General features: G+C 41.2%; 1 protein-coding gene across 1 annotated transcript; it reads left to right on the forward strand.

Moving 5' to 3' along the window:
* The first annotated feature begins 4,363 nt into the window (after positions 1 to 4,363).
* On the forward strand, positions 4,364 to 20,911 carry LOC126153005 (glutathione S-transferase 1-like). The gene is made up of 5 exons (XM_049916041.1): positions 4,364 to 4,540; positions 9,340 to 9,398; positions 11,290 to 11,428; positions 16,039 to 16,200; positions 20,762 to 20,911. Exons 1-5 carry the CDS (start codon positions 4,397 to 4,399, stop codon positions 20,909 to 20,911), a joined length of 654 nt encoding a protein of 217 aa, XP_049771998.1. The 5' UTR covers positions 4,364 to 4,396.
* Positions 20,912 to 21,282: the final 371 nt, after the last annotated feature.

Below are 21,282 nucleotides of genomic sequence, written 5' to 3' on the forward strand. Positions count from 1 at the left end.
TTATTGTGTCAATTTCATTACAGTTAAAGCTACATTAATATTGTATATATTACTTATGTATTTACAGGAGTGTGTTTTCTGTGCTTGGTAAGCAAGCAGAGATTTCTTGTGATCCCCTGCTTTCTATGGGCTCATCCCATACGTACATGTACCCTAAATTTTTCCCTGTATCATTCACCCAGAGTTTGTGACAGTAAATGTTTCTACAGAAGTATGCCTCAGACACTATCAGTTTTGGAAATGGGAGGGCTTTCTGTAAAACAGTAGTTAAGGTGCATATATCTTCATTTTCTTTTGCCAAAGAGAATTTTAGTCCTTATCTGGATCGCTGTCATCACTATCAAGAAGAATATCACGCAATTCATCACTGTTGTGTCCATGGTGCTAGTGTGTAGTTAGTCTGATTTGTTAATGAGGCTTGAGAACATTGTGGTGTAAGTCAGACTCATTTCACTATTATGTATCTTCATATTTCCGCGGCGCAAATACTGATCCATAAAATTTCGGGCGTGCGGCTGCATAAATTTGACTTCTTCTTCTAATATTTCGGCTGTATACCGCCCAGCCACCTTCAAAGTGAACCGAGGTGACTGACGCTCCAGCTTTTTTTTTTTTTTTTTTACTTTATCGTTATTTTAAAACCTGTACAACAGGCAGGCTGTCAGCAGCACACTGCGCTGCTCTTCAGCCATAGAATATACAAGGAGCAAAAACAGTGAGAAGACACATAAGTTACAGAACGGTGGGCAATAAAACAGGAGACACATAGAGACAGACACGGAGCCGTTCACACTCGTCGATAATCCACACTGCCAACTGATGACACGACGCACAAACACTGAAGATGACGATGGCACTGGTGAACGATGGAGTGTGACGGTGAACACTGAGCACTAAACACGACGGCACACACGAAACACTGATGGCGGTGATCTCCGGCGCGCGAATGTCCACTTAGCGTGTGCGAGTCCGGGGACCTGCCAAGAGGGGAACAGGGGTGAGGTGGGGGAGAGGGGAGAAAAAGGATGCCAATGGCTGAGGAGACGGGGGCAGGAGGAGAGGGACAGGGGAGGGGAAGCCCGGGGGAGGAGGGGGGAGAAAAGGAGGAGGGAGGGAAAAGGGAGAGAAGGGAGGGAGGGTGCCCAGAGGAGCAAGCACAGGAGGAGGGCGGGAGGATCAAAGTTGATAGGAGGGGTAGATGGAGGGGAGGAGGGCATCATCAGGGAGGGGGAGCTGGCGGAAGCCACCTTGGGAGAGGGTAAGGAGGGTGGAGAGATGGAGACCGGGTGGGACGTGCGAATACAGGGGCGGCAGCGGGTGGGGGTGGGAGAGGATCGGGGTGACGAGTGGGTGAGGAGGATCGAGTTTGCGGGAGGTGTACAGGAGCCGTATCCTTTCAAGGAAAAGGAGGTGGTGGGGGAAGGGGATGAGATCGTACAGGATCCGCGTGGGGAAGGGGAGACGGATGCGATAGGCGAGGTGGAGAGCATGACGTTCAAGGATTTGGAGGGATTTATAAAAGGTAGGGGGGGCGGAGATCCAAGCCAGATGGGCATAACAAAGGATAGGGCGGATGAGGGACTTATAGGTGTGGAGGATGGTGGAGGGGTCCAGACCCCACGTACGGCCGGAGAGGAGCTTGAGGAGACTGAGTCGGGAGCATGCCTTGGCTTGGATTGTCCGGAGGTGGGAAGTCCAGGAGAGGCGACGGTCGAGAGTGACGCCAAGGTACGTAAGGGTGGGAGTGAGGGCGATAGGACGGCCATAGATGGTGAGATATAAATCAAGGAGGCGGAAGGAAGGGGTGGTTTTGCCTAATGTTCGCCTGGGTTTTGGACGCTCCAGCACTTGCTCCGTCCTTTTAAACCGGTGGACCGCACCACTGCGCATGCGGCCACAGATACACAAGACGCCAGAGACGTTAATCGGCGGCAAAGACGTATGGCATATGCATGGAAATAGATATATGGCTGCCCAGTCGATCCACTCGGCGATACCGATATATCACTGCGAGCTGCACCGTCGTGACGTCTTTGTGATTTTATTACAGAAATTTCCGGATTCCAAGATTTGTCCAAGCTGAAGCCGGTCTTACAACCTAATAAATCTGCAGCGGCCGAGCACTGTATTGACACTGGGCACTCAATGCTTTATGATAACGTCGAAATTTTAGCCTCGACTTCATCCTTCTAGGACTCAGTAATGAAGGGAGCAATTGAAATTCGCTTGACGACGAATTTAATTAATAGAGATAGCGGCTTCAGCTTGGACAAATCTTGGAATACGGCAATTTCTGTAACAAAATCACAAAGACGTCACAGCTCGCAGTGATACATCGGTATCGCCGTGTGGGTCGACTGCGCAGCCATAGATCTATTTCCATGCATATGCCATACGTGTTTGCTGCCCATAAACGTCTCTGGCGCCTTGTGTATCTGTGGACGCATGCGCAGTGGTGCGGCTTACGGCTTTGAAAGGACGGAGCAAGTACTGGAGCGTCAGTCACCTCGGCTCACTCTGAAGGTGGCTGGACAGTATTCAGCCGAAATATTAGAAGAAGTCAAATTTATGTGGCTGCACGCCCGAAATTTTATGGATCATTTCACTAATATCCGCAAGGCATTTTGTTGAGTGCTCCAAGGAGGTGCTGCTACCTATCGGCTGAAGGTCTACGTTTGTCTTGCTCCACTGTACGTCATAACAGACGGGTTATGCTAGGCGCTGGACAGCTGGATATCTGAAAACTGCAAAACACTGTTTGTCAGTCATCCAGCTGTACTATCCCTTTCCATCCTTAATCCGTCATCACATTTGATTTGCTCCACTGCACCTGTGATGACAAGGTCGCATTACGCATGTAGCGGCAGATCAGTTCGCTACTTTAGTAGAAGTCAGAGCTGTGATCAGGGTAGTGGGTACTCCTTGCCAAGCCAACCAGCTGGGAAAGCTATTTCACCTTTGCACACTTTCTTTCTTCCTCTTCTTCGTTTTGTTTTGGCCATCTGGGTACCACGTTAATTCGCGTCAGCTTCGTTTCTTGTGGCCTTTCTCCTTGTCCAGTATTTTTTTATTCTCATACTTTGCAACCTTCTTCGCTTTTCTGACCACGATGATTTTGTTCTGGGTCTAGTTCTGTCCTCGAAAAGCGGGGAAACGTGTTTTTTTTATTTAAAAATCACTCTGCTGTACATCTCTGATTCCAATATTCCCATTTCTTCCAGATTCATTCGCACCGCTTGTAACCTGCGTACTTTGGTTATGTTGTTGACCAGAAACTCTATTAATTACTGTGTTCCTCTGGTCCATTCTAATGATGTGTCTGAAGAACACGATTCTTCTTTTGCTGATGATGTCTGTTATTTTCTCTAGCGTGGTTACATTGTTCTTGATAAGTTCGTCTTCTAAACTGACCATCTTCTGTCCCAATATCCACCTGAGAATCTTTCGCTCCACAAGTTCTAGTCTCTTAAGTACTCCTGTTCTTATTAGGTTAGGATTTTCTGCTGCGGAAAAGGCTTCAAGGTGGATAACTGCCAGGAAATTTCTCAATTTTGCATTAATCGGAATAGTCTTCCTATTGTAGATGTTCGTAGTTAGTTTGTATGATAAATTCATTTTATTTATTCGTTCTTCTATGGCTTCCTTTTCTGTCAGTCCAAGTTTTATCCGTTCCCCCAGGTATTTAAATCTCTCCACCTCCTGAAATTTCCTTCCTTCTATTGTCATTCATAGAGAAAATGACACAATCTGGCAAAACCTTTTCTAACCACATTACTTTGCCTGCATTTCCACTGCTACTAAACCTTGTTAGGGATATTTTCTTTCTTTAATTTTCTGAGGAAGGCAAAGAGTTTCAAGGAACTAAACGTTGCACATACTGCGTGGACAATACTTTCCAATACAACGACGTTGCTCTTTCCCAATGATTTCTGATTTCAAAGCAGCGAATCCCAAAGTATAATCCGTGTGACTTTACGATTTGTAAGTCTTGCAAGCACTCTGCTATGAAGTCGACGGTTGACTCTGGCAAAACTTCGATCTAATAAATGATAATCATACTCGTAATTTCAGTTTTTCTGGTAGTAGGAAAAAAAGCAACCGGACATTAGGTCAGTAGGTTCAAGAGTTCGCAACCAGTGGAGAGAAATTTGTAATAAAATTTCGTGACGAATTACTCCTTTTTAACACTGACAATACCGATCTAGATAATAAAGGACCGGCAAACCATTCATTTTTATTTCGGTCACTGAAAAAAGTATGCATCACAAACAATGTAAAAGTGTCACGCAAGACCCCTTGTAAAATACCTGACTGACATAGATACACACGAATGAATGAAATTCTTTTTCAGCAGCAGAACAACATCACCTCTCGCTCTGATCTTCAGGACATCAGAATGGCCCCACCTAAGCTCTACAGCAACGCGCTGAGCACTCCTAGTCGCTTCGTCCGCCTTATAGCCAATATTATTGGAGTGGAGCTGAAAATAGTGAATATACAAGAAATTACTAAAGAAATGCGAACACCGGAAATGCTCGAGGTAAAGTTTCTTACCTACTTCAGTGGTATTCCATGTATCCCGTCTGTCCAAAAGGTTTCGAGATTGGATTATTAAAAAATATAAAAAAGTTAAGACGATGGTTTTATAGCCCAGTCAAATTGCAGATATACCTTGCAAAAGGTGGGGTAGAAGATTTTATTTTATTAACTCGTTAATATTGTTGGAAAGGTTATAAAACCAGGTTTTGCCAACAAAATTCTCTTGGGAAAGCTTTCTGCAGTCAAAAAACTTCGAAAATTTCGGACTTTTTTCAGTTTTTTTAAAAATATCTCAGTTTCATTTGCTCCTATCGCTTTAACGTCTATTTTGTTTTTTAAAGAGCACAAAATTCTCTACAAATTTGATTCTTACCATTTTTTTCTACTCCTAGTATCTAAGGCGCTACAGCGCGTCAAAAAATACCAATTTTTTCAAATTTTGAGCATAGTGGCAAGATACCTTATTTTTGAACACTATTTTTTCAGTTTCTGTTTGTGTAGTATAAATACATTATACATCATGCTATATGTTGGAATTTACCACCTCACTTTCAGGTATTCAATTTCTCTGTATGCAACATGAGGATTGCTGGGCACCCAACTATTGTGATTCTTACATCACTACCTGAAGTACACTATGGGCCACCTCAGCCCTAGTATTTGTAAAACTATAAATATAAAAATACGTCATTAACACACACACACACACACACACACACACACACACACACACACACACACACAGAGTCCGCCGCTTGTGGTCTCGCGGTAGCGTTCTCGCTTCCCGAGCACGGGGTCCCGGGTTCGATTCCCGGCGGGGTCAGGGATTTTCACCTGCCTCGAGATGACTGGGTGTTTGTGTTGTCTTCATCATTTCATCATCATCCAGGAAAGTGGCGAAATTGGACTGAGCAAAAGATTGGGTAATTGTACGGGCGCTGATAACCACGCAGTTGAGCGCCCCACAAACCAAACATCATCATCACACACACACACACACACACACACACACACACACACACAAAATAAATTGCCTCAGGAAACTGAACTATTATTAGTGCAATAGGCAACCTAATTAGGTAGGTAATTATTCTTGTGTATAAAGGCCACACAGTTGACATTAAAAATAAATAGCTTTATTACAATTAAAATGCATTGTCAGTTACTAAAAAATGTTGACAGTTCTGGGTGTGTAATACTTGTAATATCGCACTTTAGCGCACTTGAGACAGGTATGAGCATCATTTCCATCGTTTTGATGGGCCAGGTTCCTTAGTGTCATCAGAAATACCTTGAGTTACGGATTCAGGGTCTGTACATAGAGTTGATCCCAGATTGACCTCTTCTTTAAACAGCGATTCAGCCTCAGCAAGTTCGTTGATTTCGTCAGCGGTTTCCTCAACATCCTCCATAACATCTTCTTCACTGTCTTCATATAAAAATTTTGGCGCGTTTTCACAGTTGACCCCTATACATTTCTTGCAAATTGAAGAACATTTCAAACCTGCTTTTCTGCAGGAGCACGCTCCGCCACAGTTCAGCTTGCATGAGCATGAAACAATGTGAAGAAGTGCTTCAGGTGCTGGATCTTGGCTCATTATAACGAATATTGGACCGTGGTCACTGTGATTCCAGCCCCATTTCTCAGGAGGTTTCCAGTTTCCCATACAACTTTGGACTTGTTGGTAAGTCCGCAACGAATGATGTTGTGCAGCATCTTGTGTAGAGGCGTGAGTGAACAGAATATATTCACTGTCAAACTTGTAAGATGCAGTGGAAAACCACTTGTCTTCTGCATTTCCTCTTCCTGGCTTTAAGAAAAATAAGTTTTCAGTGCCTTGCCCCAAACTGGTCATGAGCAAAAGCAGGTCAACATCTTCTCCTACAATGACAACACCTCCTAAATCTTTGGTTCTTGAATGGCAGATGTTACAATCATAACGTCAGCATCTTCTTGTGGCTGGCTTTGAAGCTGTTTCAGCTATCACCACATCGTCCCCATATTTCTGGAAAAGGCGAGCCTTGACAGTTCGAATATCAGGACGAGGTGATTTGGGTATTTGCTCTAACAGATCGTCCATAGAAAACTGACATTCTTCCGTATTGGTTTCCAGGTAGGCAAATATAGCCTCCATGCCTTCGTCTACTTGTGTTGCAGGTCGGTAACCTCGATTCTGCCCAGTAGCTGAAACACGGTGAAAGAACTTTCTGTAGCAAAATCTGTGGTATCACCCATCTGCAGCAACCAAATCATTTACATTTTGAATCCGCTCTATCACTTGTTGCCCAAATTCATCACCACGTCGTTTAGCCTGTTCTAATACTGTCGATTGCACTTCCAATTTCATTACTTTGTAAACAAAATTTCGTTTGGCATATGGTAATCTTAACTGCTTGGTTAAAAAGTCATCAGAATTCCCTTTTGCAAATAAGAAGCATTTCTCTTTGAAATTGAACTGACCTTTTTTCTGCAACTGACGTAGCACGCCTGTTGGTTCCTGAGGATGTCGAAGGCTAGCTGCTATCATTCTCTCATTAATGTACTTCTTGTAACATGCTTCATGCAACATCACTTCACTGAGCGTTTTCAAAAAACGGGTGTGGGCAGACTCCCTGCGTTTAGCACTACAATCGATAAGTGTGCTCAGTCCTTTCTTTTTCACAAATGGTTCAAATGGCTCTGAGCACTATGGGAATTAACATCTATGGTCATCAGTCCCCTAGAACTTAGAACTACTTAAACCTAACTAACCTAGGGACATCACACATTTCCATGCCCGAGGCAGGATTCGAACCTGCGACCGTAGCGGTCACGCGGTTCCAGACTGAAGCGCCTAGAACCACACGGCCACACTGGCCGGCTTCTTTTTCACATTGCGTCCACCACTCACCACAGTTTTTTCGCAAATGAAACACAAATTCATGTCAGACATACTCTTTTTCAGCACCACAACATATACTGAATGGAAGCGACTCCAAACTGTAGGATCCTTATTGTTGTGTGCTAACAGCTGTCAGTGCGCTGTGAACAATCACCAGAGATAATCGCCTTCCGCCCGCCAAATAATAAATACGCTTTTGTCCGCTAAAGAACAATTCCTACATACTTTTTCTTATAACTGATCATTAACGTCAATCAACTGTAGAAAATGTACGGCACCTGCATGCAATCGTATTACATATTGTAACATAAATAAACTTCACGCAATCCGACGTGAATGTGTTCGTAGTTACTGAGTATGATGCTGTTTGTCCTGGCCCTGCAGCAGAGTGAGATGGTAAATTCCAATGAATAACATGATGAGTAATATGTTTATACCACACAAATAGAAACTGAAATAACAGTGTTCCAAAATTAGGTAATTTGCCACTTTGCTCGAAATTTGAGAAATTGGTATTTTTTGACGCACTGTAACACCTTAGATACTGGGAGTAGAATAAAATGGTAACAATCAAATTTGTAGAGGATTTTGTGCTCTTTAAAAAATAAGATAGACGTTAAAGCGATAGGAGCAAATGAAACTGAGGTATTTTGAAAAAAACTGAAAAAAGTCCTAATTTTCGAAGTTTTTTGACTGCAGAAAGTTTTCCCAAGAGAAATTTTGTTGGCAAAACTTGGTTTTCTAACCTTTCCAACAATATTAACGAGTTAAAAAAATAAAATCTTCTACACCACCTTTTGCACGGTACAGGCTTTTTTCTGACAGTTTCACTGGACTATTAATAATTCAAGTGTTCTACATAGTCTTCCCCACACTTCATTAAACGAACAGAAAGTTATACAACCATGTCCTTATTCAGGATGTTGTTCGCTTCCGCTTTACATTCGCATCTTAATTTTGTCTTCTTCAAAAGTTGGAGGACGTCTTGAACATTTTATTTAGAGACGTTTAGTTCTTAGTCCACTGCAAAACAAGGACATATATACACTTACGGCCTGATGTTCATTACTTAACACTGCCTTCTCACAACAGACAGGTCGAAGTTGTTGTGTCCTACTTCTTGGACCCTGAGGTGGCTAGTAATGAGTTAATTAGAGCATTCTGAATAAGAAATACTATTAATTACAAAAATGATTTATCTTTGCTCGTCATGGTCGGCTGTAGCTATGAAACTGTTCACGTGGACTTGCGGATTAGAACACACTAAAAGAGTCACTATTACTGAGTGGCTAATTGAAACAAGTTCAGAATGGCCGTACTGTGGCTGCACTACAGACACTAGAAAACACAAATTCGTAGACGGTTGTCTCTTCACTCCCTGACAGTTGACATGGCCTGCGGCACGGTAAGCAGACATCACAACGACGTCACTTCGATACGAACTTCCTGGAAGTTGGCAGGATCCGACCTCGAACAGAATTGTCCTTCACGTCTCTCCTGATGCTAGTTCAGGGCAGAGGCGAGGCGGTGGGGTCTTATAACCACGGGAGGCACGGCTTCTTCCTAGCATGTCATTGGCGCCTCGTGGTACCGCTTTGCTGTGCAGTATCTTTGCGGTGGTCGAAATTTCTTGCCCCGCTGTCGATACTCGACTACACTGCAGAAGGCACATCTGTTCTCTGCAGTTGTTAGTTCAAGCTCGCATCCTAATTTCTTCACTGACGTCGCTTATACCCCCAGAATAAATTCAGTCCTGTAACTTTTTGGACGGACGGTAGCATACTGAAAAATTAACTTCGATGTCTCTTTCCATTGTGCACTAGTTATTACTGGATTGCAATATAGGTATTTCTCAGAGCAGTGTCATTTGACAGTATTTACTTTTCCTCCTATTGTTCATCTTTTGCATCTGTTTCAGAAATTCCCGCAGCACAAAATCCCAGCGCTGGAAGACAATGGTTTATTCATTTCTGAAAGGTGAGCTCGAATTAAAATATGTGAGAAAATGAGAGCTAATTGATAAGTCTCTGTTATATGATTAGTCTCGTAAAACGGAGAAAAGAAATGTCAATAAATATGTTTTCTCTGTATGGAACCTCTAACTAGGTCGGCACTGGATGAGGCAGTAAAAAGTTAAGGAAAAATAGTGTGTATATGTTTCCAAATATGTAGATTCTCCTAATATTTTATGCGGGGGAAATGGAATGCCCTATCTGGGTAATGTAAAACCAGGTCGTGTATAAGGTACATTATCTCAGAAAATACGCAATAAAAATTATTGAAATTTTAGGAATAATAAATACATTCCTTGTGTATTTGCTGAAGTTACAGGAATTTAATATTATCTCTTGTAAAGGAGGATATAAATGTTTTTCTCTGAGACTGATTTTTTCTTTTAAACGTCAGTCCTATTTGTCTGATATAATGTTAAAAACATCTCTGTTAATATTAAAAAAGCTTCAGCATGTGATGCAAAATGTGTGTTCGAGTTTATCCTGAAAATTTCAGCTTTCTTTATTGAGTAGAAAGAGAGAAAATGTACCTTTTGTATCGAAAAAATAAACGTATGGAAAACGAAGTCAAAAGTTGAGACATAGAGACATCATGTCTTGGCACGTTTTTTAGTTGATCTTGCATACCTATCGTACGTTTTTAGCTTGTTTTCTGCGTTTATCAGTCTCTCGCTATCCAAATTTCTAATCGTCTCAGCAGTGCAACACCTAATCCTAGAGATTGCAGCATTTCACATTTACTGATGTTGCTCTGATTGAAACTAGCAAAGGCATCATACACCCCACAGTGTAAAGTGGATAAGAACACAAACACACTTTTGGGTAAGCGAATCAAAAAGACCATTTTCACAGACTCGTTTGCATTTTGTGGTCTCCCATACAAACACTTTCGAAGTAGATCAGTGTTTGCCAAGTCTCTGAATACTTGTTTTACTGGCTCCGTAACTGCAAAGGCAGACTCTTTCGATAATTATATTTTTCACTAGTTACTAAACCCTTATTATATTTGCACTAGCTTTGCCCCACTGCCAGGCACATCCGTGTTGAGATTCATCAGTGTTGGACAGTGTACGAATATACACTGACCATACAGCTTTCTTCATTGGTTCTACACAATGAGTAATTTGGCCTAATTGCTAAACCATAATAATCTTGGAATTTCTTTATAGGCTGCATTGTCAGTTCATCTTTGACACCAATTGGTTTCTAAGGCAATTTTTCCCTAGCGACGACTTCAGTTCATGAAGACGAGCCCCCATTCTCTTCTACACATGCCCCACACACTCAATTTTCTTTATTTCTAGCCAGTCCCCATATGGTTTGGATGCCACAACTTCATTATAGGCTCTACTGTTTCCATAACCTAAGTAACTGATGTAACGTACATCATAATACGGTTGAGTGCGTTCAAAACGTACTCTTACCACTTCCATGGCTCCACTTGTACAAATAAAATTTCCTGTGCAAATGTCTACATGAAGTTGCTTTTGTCTTTCTGGACGCCAAAAAATTTGAGCACTATAGAAACATCAGTCACTTTGTCACACTTGTGGCTGTGAGGACACCGTTTATTGAAACGTACATTTAGAATGAGTATATTTGCTTCTAAATGTAGTGTGCTATATATTGATATCCATGGCATGCATTACGCACTATTTAAGAAATGACTAACGTAATATGGTGGCTTAAACCATTTTAACCCTTATCCGTGAAGATGATCCAAGACTGAAACCTGCTGATATTTGGGTTTAAAATAAAAGCAGCTGATTGCTGAAATATGCATTTCATTCATCCTTTTTTTTTTAATTTTTACTCTTCCCTTCGTTAAACATTAACCTCTGATATTCTTATTACAGCCGTGCTATTGCCATGTACCTCGTCACAAAGTATGGAAAGGATGATTCACTCTACCCGAAAGACCTCAACAAACGTGTACTAGTTGATCAGAGGCTATTTTTCGATGTGGACCTATACTCTAAAATTACTCAAGTTTTCGTAAGTAATATTCGCATAAAATATTACTAGAGTAACTACTTAGGTTACTGTGTAATGTTCCTCAGGATGTACACTACTTTTAATTTTTATCTGCTACTGCATGCTTCGTCTCTTTCCATAGCACATCTAGATTAGAGATTAGATCAGATTAGTACATGTTCCATAGATCATGAATACGACACTTCGTAATGATGCGGAACGTGTCAGGTTAATAAAAGGTGTCTATACAAGATATTACATTACACAAAATATTACATTACACTTAATATTTTCAATTTTTTTGTGTAGGTTGGGGAAGTTACCCACTTACTATATCCAAAAATTCTTCTAATGAGTAGAAGGAGTTGCCATTAAGAAATTCTTTTAATTTCTTCTTAAATGCTATATGGCTATCTGTCAGACTTTTGATGCTATTAGGTAAGTGACCAAAGACTTTTGTGGCAACATAATTTCCCCCTTCTGAACCAAAGTTAGATTTAAGCTTGAGTAGTGAGGATCATCCTTCCTCCTAGTGTTGTAGCCATGTACACTGCTATTACTTTTGAATTCGTTCGGATTGTTAATAACAAATTTCATAAGTGAATATATATATTGTGAGGCTACAGTGAAGATCTCTAGCTCTTTAAATAAGTGTCTGCAGGATGATCTTGGACGAGCTCCAGCAATTATTCTGATTACACGCTTTTGTGCAATGCATTCTCTTTTACTCAATGATGAATTACCCCAAAATATGATGCCATACGAACGCAGATAATGAAAATAGACGTGGTAATCTAATTTTCTCAGATGTATATCACCAAAATTTGCAATGACCCTAATAGCATAAGTAGCTGAACTCAAACGTTTCAGCAGATCCTCAGTGTGTTTTTTCCAGTTCAACCCCTCATCAATGCATACACCTAGAAATTTTGAATATTCTACCTTAGCTACCGATTTATGATCGAAGTCTATATTTATTAATGGTGTCATTCCATTTACTACGTGGAACTGTATATACTGTGTTTTGTCAAAGTTTAATGAGAGTTCAATTGCAGAGAACTACTTAATGATTTTCTGAAAAACATCGTTTACAATTTCACCAGTTAAATCTTGTCTGTTGGGTATGATAGCTATACTTGTATCATCGGCAAAAAGTACCAGCTTTGCATCTTCGTGAATATAGAATGGCAAGTATTAATAAATATTAAGAACAGCAGAGGACCTAAGATCGAACCTTGTAGCACCCCATTCTTGATTGTTCTCCAGTCTGAGAAATCACCAGTTTTTTGCATATTATGTGGACTGTTTATTTCAACTTTCTGCACTGTTCCAGTTAGGTATGATTTAAACACATTAATACGGAATGATCCTACGACCCAGTACATTCATCATCTCATTACTGATTCTCAACTGAACTTTTTTCAGAGTTCTCTTTTTGAATTTCCACCATACATACAACTCCAGCATAGATATAATTAACCGATGGACAAGGAATGATTTTAACTATGCATACGAACTGGGGAAAACCATCGCTGATGGGATAATTAACAAATGAGATCTATTGAATATAAGTCCCTAAGTGCTAATATCCACGCAAGGGTCATTCCACTTACATCAACCCGGACACTGCACTGTCGCGCTAGGTCACCTCACGTCACTGATGCTATTATGCTGTTAAGTAGAGCTGCTTTCTGGTTTATCTGCTCACTGATAGTTGTCCTGTCCACGACGCCCCACAGGTGAGGACTGATGACGCCCCATCCATATTCTGTACTCTCACGAGGGATTGAGTTGCAGGGTACGAATGAATGTAGCAATCCATGGGTTTCCGAGCTTACCTTGATTGGACATGGGTTGTTCCTTATTCTCTGGAAACAACTCCTGCAATTTATCCCTATTGTTCAAAATTACACTTTGGAATTCAAACGCTTCTGACAATTACATCAGCAAAAGTCTTGTGGAATTTTCAGTAACTCTCTCTTCCATGAAAGAAGCAATACAGTAGAATCAAGCTAATCCGATCTCAGATGGTCCGACTTCTTGCTTGCTCTGACCATCCCATTTCTGGTGTTGTTGACATACACGGGCCGCTGCTACAGTCAGGTCTGGAATCGTCGATGACCTACCATAGATCAGTGGCCAGTTGGTCGTTGCTAGGTGCGTTAGCTCAGTCAGTTTTAATATGAAATAACTTGTTTCTGACTCGATCATAAGTGTTAATGTGCACGCGTTTGTTTTGAAATTTAGTGACAGTGTTCTTCTTACACATTAAAGCGTGCAATAATAAATCATGCCACCATCTAAAACTTAAACATGTGACGCTTTCTTTACAATTGGACGTTGAGCCCAGTCGTATAAGTGGGTGGGTCAGTACAGCTGACGTTGACTGGACAACAGAAGCAGAATTAAATGACGACCAGCTCATTGACTCTGTAGCTCAACAACCGATGAGAACGAGAAAGATGATGACAACGAAGGAAATGAACCTACGGCTCGAGTATAAGCGGCGTTCAAAACGAAAAGAGCCGGAGGTGCAATTACAGACACCAGGACCTGTATGTTAGAAGTATTGACCCTGGCTGTTGTGACACTTGTCCCACTGTGACACAAGGCGGAAAATTCCCGGTGCTGCTATGTTAACCAGTTCCGCACATAGAGCTGGACGTCGTCGTCCGAGGTGAATCGTTTTCTCCTCAGAGCTGACGTTCTTCTTTGGCCAAGATGGCTCCCTTCTGATTCATTTCCAGCAGCACGTGACAACAGTGAATACCCAGCATTACTCGCAAACCTTGACCACCCTTCGCCAAGCGATCAAATCGAAACGACCAGGTAATCTCACCTGTGGGGTCATTCTGCTTCACGACAATGCAAAGCCTCATACGGCCAACATAGTCGCGGCACTCCTGCAGTAATTCGAATGGGACCTTTCGCCACCTTCCATTCAGTCCGGACCTCTTTCCCTGTGATAACGCTATTTTTGGTCCCGTTAAAAAGGCTCTGAGGGGCAATCGATTCACCTCGGACGACGACGTCCATGTGTACGAGCGGAACTGGTTAACATCACAGCCCCGGGAACTTCATCAGACAGCCATTTACCACCTTGTGTCACAGTGGGACAAGTGTCTCAGCAGCCAGGGTCAATACTTCTATCATACAGGTACTGGTTTCTGTGATTATGCCTCCGGCTCGTTTCTTTTTGAACACCCGTTGTATCACGCACAAATGCTAAACATGAATTTGATGTTGTCCTTTAACAAATCAAACGAAGTCCTACGTGTAGCCCAACAGACATTTCGTGGATTGGGAAATAGCGGAACATCGCGACAAAATCAAGGTTGTCGTCTGCTAAACAAAAGAACATTACAGACTTTTTTCTTCTTCCTTAAGAAGAGAACATTTTTTTGCTGTGCAATTTCTCACGTTTTATACAGTTAAGTGCCAATTGGTTGCGTGTCAATGCGGCACTATAATAAGGTGTATACAGATGTTAAAATTCACTCACAGTAACAATATCTAACCGTACAATACATACGTAGTTTGCAGTAAAGGAACTAGTGTAAATTACACTCAGACAATACTTCCAGTTGAAAACTGAAGTCGCACTATACTGTATTTACTGTATTGTGATGTTATGGGTTTATTAAAAGTGTTTCTCTTATAATCCCACATTTTTTGGGTTTCAGCCATGTACCCGGTCCCATAGGGAACCGATAAGTGAGGTTCTACTGTACTATCAATAACTGACAGTAGAATTATCGCAATAGAACTAGAATTATTCTAGTCGAGGGACTGTGTACCGAAGACGGAGTATCTCTCCGTACACTTTCCCCCTCCCTCATCTCAAAAAGTCAATTCTATGTTTAAGTACTTTCATTTTGGAGAAGGTATATATCTTCCTTAGTAGGACTTCGTTTCAAATATTATTTAAAAAGAAACGCCAGTAGCTGAAAATATAACTGCCAGCGTTATTCTCTGATCCTATAGTGTCTACAATGAAAACGGTAGGCAAATGAGAAGAAACTTTCATCAACATCAGGGTCTTCACTATCACTATAGAAATAAATGCCTTTTCGTTACAATTGTTAATTAACGATACTCCGTGAAAAGTCGTTCCTGTCTATAGATACATATGTGGGCAACTGAAATTTGCACTATGTTTAAGTGATATTTTTCACTGCGCGAGAGTTAAATTGACCAAATTTCTCAATAGCGCTTAAGAATGGCATACAGCTGTGCAGTTTATTCGTTTATTCTTAGATTAGTAAAATCCAGTTGCATAAAAAGCTATTCATCATTTGTACAACAAATGTTGTTATTAGTATTTCGCTCCAGACCTTTCACGAATGGAACACTCTTCGTGAAGTGTTTTGGCTCTATTTAACTCCTAAGTTGAACTTTTGTGACACTGGCGTTAATGAAGTAGTGTCTTACTAGTCGAACAGCAAAGATTTAAAAAAAAATGCGCCTATACTCAAAATCTTTTTCTAGAGTTAATGTTCACTTGTTCAATATCTTGTTCGTGTGTGTGTGTGTGTGTGTGTGTGTGTGTGTGTGTGTGTGTGTGTGTGTGTGTTTCGTATACTTTTTGAGTAGCATCTGAGATTTCAGAGCTGTGATTTTTCTGCCTACAGGTGCCAAAGTTTCATGGAAAGCAGATAGAACCTAATGACATTGACAAAGCAAAGGAAGGTTTGGAGACCCTGGACCGAATGCTTGACGGCAAACAGTGGCTGGCGGGGGACAATGTTACCATTGTCGATTACAGTATTGCTAACTGTCTATTATCGCTAGAGGTAATGCATGCACACGCGATCACTCGATGTTGTGATTCGTGCTTTTCCAAAATAGTTAAAAAGCGAGATATTATGGCTAGTATTCATCATCCATAAAAATTGTTGTAAAAGCTGGAAGGTAGCACAATAAGTATGGCATTCAAGACGAGATCATAAAGTTGTGCGGATTTGTTCGGGTGATTGTCGAGCCTCGTACTGTAAAAAACGTATGACTATTTCTGGGGTGTGTGGAATAATTTTAGGGTGACTGGCCTCTTTGCGAGTGATATCATTACCGTTGCTGCTAAGGTGTGGAAATAAATGTAGAACAGAGGTAACAAAGTATAACTATTGCCACTCCATGAAACATAGCATAGCAGTTTTACAATCGCATTGAAAAATAATTCCGCACCACCAGATCTAAGAGAATATGGCTATACTCTGCAGTACTTTGGAAGCCGGACCATTTTTCAGCCATTCTTTCCATTCCCTTCATTAAGGAGACTTACTCTCTTTCCTAGCACCCAGCCGTAGAACAAGGATAATTGTTCTCCTCCGGACTAGATATGTCCGTAAACGAGAACTTCAAGGAATCGAGAACACTATTGTCGAGAACCAAAAGGAATCGAATATACATGCGGGACCCGAGAACTTCATCAAGTACAGCCCATCACCTCTTGTTTCATAGTAATAAACTTGGACATTTGCGTCCTTGTAAGTAGTTAAAAAAAGGATGTGTACTTTCCAGATACTATGCTGCTATATCTGAAGTGCTACAAACAAGAGTGAAATCGTACATTATAAGGAGTGTTCGGAGAAAGATAAAACAGAAATTGCTTGTGTCAGTGCTGCTATAATCGGTTTCCGTTGTTTTCTATATGTTTTGCAGTTAAAACTACTGCCAAACTCAATGAGTTTTTCACATTGAAAAATGTGTATTTGCATTGCTATTACGCTGACTTCACCATGAAAATTCGTAAGTGAACTGTTAGTACATTGCAGCTAATTTTCTTTAATCACTCTCACGCAACCAATATAGTACCTGCTGCATTCCTAGACAAACTGAAAATAATGTCCGAGCCATTTGTATGATCTGGTTCTAGTCTTTATTCCGTTATGTTTGTATGTGTATAAGAAGATGAATGATTTCTCAGAACATAATGGGCTGAAAAAAAGTCTCGTTTTTTAGTTCCTGACAGATGATCCGAAAGAGTTCTGTTTGTTTCCAAGTAATTACAGAATACTCTTTCCTGCTAAACATGGAGACAGATGTTATCAGGCATGTTATCACTCGGCATAGTTGCCCCATAATTATGGATTTGACAATAACATAGGTTGTTTTCGACACATGCAACCCTTTTCCTCATAGCGATTTAGTTCAGACTGGTAATTAGTTTGGTTAGTAGGGCTCCAAAACGGCAAGAAATATATATGCCTACATTCATTTGAATCTGCTTATCATTACGAGATTGCGCTTCCCCTGGTATGCACAAGTTCCGTCACAACGTGTTTTCACAAGCAAACAACACATCGAATGAAAATCTGGTGGTAGTTGATACTGTTATTCTGATCCGCACAAAGAGTGTACTCAGCACTGACGCGTATTAAATTCCATACGCAAACAGGATTTGAACCTGCGACCGCGGCTACGTTAATTGTTGACGTTACCCTGAAACCGCAAACGCGAAAGGCTCACCACACAGTAGAGGCCGTATTCCCCCTCGTTTTCGTAAGCGAGATTGACTAGCGAAAATGCTGCCTGGCAGATTACGGTGTTCCGAGAATCGGTCTCGATAACGAGACGACCCGACACACTCGGCTGGCCGCTTGCACTAACGCCTCGGCCTCATGGGGCGGTTCTGGACCGACGTCGTATTGTGTACGGCTTTCCGACTTACAAATATACTAGTAAGGAATGCACACGTGTGACATGTCGTAGTAGTTGTGCTGGTATGTATGGATCCGTTAGGGAAAACTTAAGACACATTTCGACAGAACTAGTCGCAATTGAGACATCCGGACGAATCAGAACCACGTAGTTATAAATGTAACACTGCCAAAGTTTTCGCGTACCAGCGCTATTTGTCAATTCATCAATTGCGGCACTCAGGTTGCTCAGAAACTGTCATGTAACAACAACAAGGGAAACCGTGAAACCTTGTGATGGAACGGGAAATGAAGACTGAATATGATTACATGAAGATAAAACTATTGTGGGTCTCACCTGAGCGTTAAAACCAAGTCACTCAACTCGTTGCAGCAGCAAGAATAGCTAGCTGAATGTGTGTGGGGAGTGGGGTGTGTATGTACTCACAGTTCTTTTTATATTGACATTTCTTTTGCCAAATGTTTCGTATTTCTTGTGTAACTGCGCATACTTGCCAAGGCTTCTCCAAGATTTTCGATGTCGGAAATTTCGTAGTTGCTCTCCCACACAGAAACGTCAGCCTTTTGCGGATTTACTTTTGAATATTTCCTTTGTATTTAGTTATTATATATTTCCTTTGTATTTATTTCTTTTATTTAGCTACAAACTTACTCCACTGTTACTTCGTTCCTTGACGAAATAGCACGTTTAATTGTATTCTTCATGTTCTCCGATAGCATTAAAATTGCCTTCAACGAGGGCCAAGTTCTTGTCATATTAATGTATTCCACAGCTGATTTTGTAACGTTCGTTTTCAAAGCTAATTGGGTAACTTTTCTCGTTTTATTTTTCTTCGTTGAAGATGTTTCATATTCGCGATGACGCTGTAAAGGAACAATGTTCGAGAAGGCAAAGACTATGGACTTAACGAACACCACAGCGAACAATGTGAGAGAGCTTCTGAACCTATGATTAAAATAACAATCGAGATCGCAATAACATTCGTTTATTATTATAGGTTATGTTGAAGCCATCCTCACATTTTTTAGGCGCCCTATGCTGGTGCTGGCGATTCCTCGGTTCTTCATGCCACACCACGGTTTTTCGTTGCACCACCTGAAGAACCGAGGAACCATCACCACCTGGCATAGGGGGCCCATAAAGTCTGAGCAATGCTTCAATATAAGCCGAAGCTGGTAATAATAAACAAATGTTATCGCGATATCGACTGTTGTTTTAATCAAAGTTAGCACCAAATCGCTGCACTCATCAGACAATGTTGTCTAATTTTATCGATTACCGATGCGATCTGATAAAGCCTATCTGTATTCAGAACAGTGCAGGTCCTGTCACGCTCACTTGGAGCACACTCGACGTTACTTTCGTTCCTGCTGAACGTTCTCCATCTAGTGTAATATACTGGAGTCTGTTAGTCAAATACACTGCCTGATCAAAAGTATTGCGGAACTGACCACCAGATGTCACGAGAGGCGGACTCTCAAATATAGGAGGTGGGGATTGTTGTGTTTCAGTAAGGAGGCAGTAAGAGCAAAATGGATCCGTCAGGAGAGCTCAGTGATTTCGAACGTGGACTTGTCACTGGATGTCACCTGAGTAACAAATCCATAAGGTATATTTCAGATCTTTTTGGTGAATTGTCTGTGAATTGGAAATGTGAGGGAACAAGCACAGTTAAAGCATGACCTCATGTGCTTACGGCCAGGGACCGTCGAGCTTTGCGGACGGTGGTTGTTTAAGATTGTATGAAATGAACATGAGCTTCAAAAAATGATATCGGCAGTAACACAATGACTGTGCGTTTTGTTGTGGGGGGGGGGGGGGGGGGCGGCGGCGGTCATCAGTCTTCTGACTGCTTTGATGCGGCTCGCCACGAATTCCTCTCCTGTGCTAACCTCTGTGCGTAGGGAGTTAAAAAAGAATGCGGTGCAATGATCGGGCAGCTCCTCACAAGCCATACATTTCCGTAGTCAGTACTAATTGACGCAAAGGGTGATGTAAAGAGAGACGCCAGTGCCCAGTGGATGACTAGTAAGAGTGATTTGAAGCGATAAACCACGATATATCTGGCGGCAAACCTCTTGAGGAACAATGGGTTGCCATTCCCCAGTGTCCCTAGAAAAGTTCAAGACGTTATAAAGACGAACAATGGACACATCCCATATTAATGTTCACTAATAATTATCTGGATACTTTTCGTCACATATTGCATCCATCGGTCCAATCACATATCTGCGGAGAAAATTCGTATAGTAATTTAATTACTCAACGATATGGTAGGCCTACAGTTTTTAACTTTCTGAATTCTAGGAAAATGGAATTAACCTACTTACCTGTATTTATGTTTGAAAGACATAGTGATTGAATAAAGCACACTAAGTGTCAAGTAGTTTTCCTTGATTTCTTGATGATGCTTTGAGAAAAACTTCTTTTGTTCCACGAACTTATAATTTTGAGCTTAGAATGTACTCTAAGAAATGCAACAGATGGACGTCAGCTACTCTGATCTATAACTCTATCTGTCCATTTAAGCAGTTGTGATATTGTTTCTCTGCACATTTTTCCAATTTAGGAAATATAACCAAATTGCTATATCTCACTGATAGAGACATTTTTCTTTAATTGTGCCACATTTAGTCATCTTACAGTATTATAGTCTGCAGGTACTGATAAAAAAATTTTATCGTATTATTTCAGCTAAATCCAGAATCAGGAGTTGATCCGAAGACGTACCCTAACATCAAGGAGTGGCTTTCACGAGTCGAGACTTCTAACCCAAAATATGTGGAGCACCTCAGAGAATTCCGTGAGAATGTGAAGCAGTTACTTCAGCGGAGGAATACATAAATACAAACAAAAGTTGGAAATGTACCACATAATAAACAACACTCTGTTAATGTTTTAATCGAAAAAGACTTTTTTTCCTTTTTCCGTTTAACACTGTTCTGCCTCGTAGTTTATAAACAAAGATAAAATGTGAGAGGGTTAAAAGGTGGAGATAGTCACAACGTTCAACTTACTAACGTTCCAACAATGTATCTGTATTTTTATGGGTTACTGTACCTTCTGCAATCTTTCGCCATCAGGAAGTGTACGATTTCCTTACAACGGCATGTATACACCGTCCATCGCTAACGTCCCGAAACTTATTTTATTTCTCGCGTAGAAGTGACCAGCCAGAGTTTAAGTAACGGACGTGCGGCCCTAGAGCGTCAGTT

Source organism: Schistocerca cancellata, chromosome 2 (genome assembly GCF_023864275.1).
Source record: "Schistocerca cancellata isolate TAMUIC-IGC-003103 chromosome 2, iqSchCanc2.1, whole genome shotgun sequence".
Lineage (NCBI taxonomy): Eukaryota > Metazoa > Arthropoda > Insecta > Orthoptera > Acrididae > Schistocerca > Schistocerca cancellata.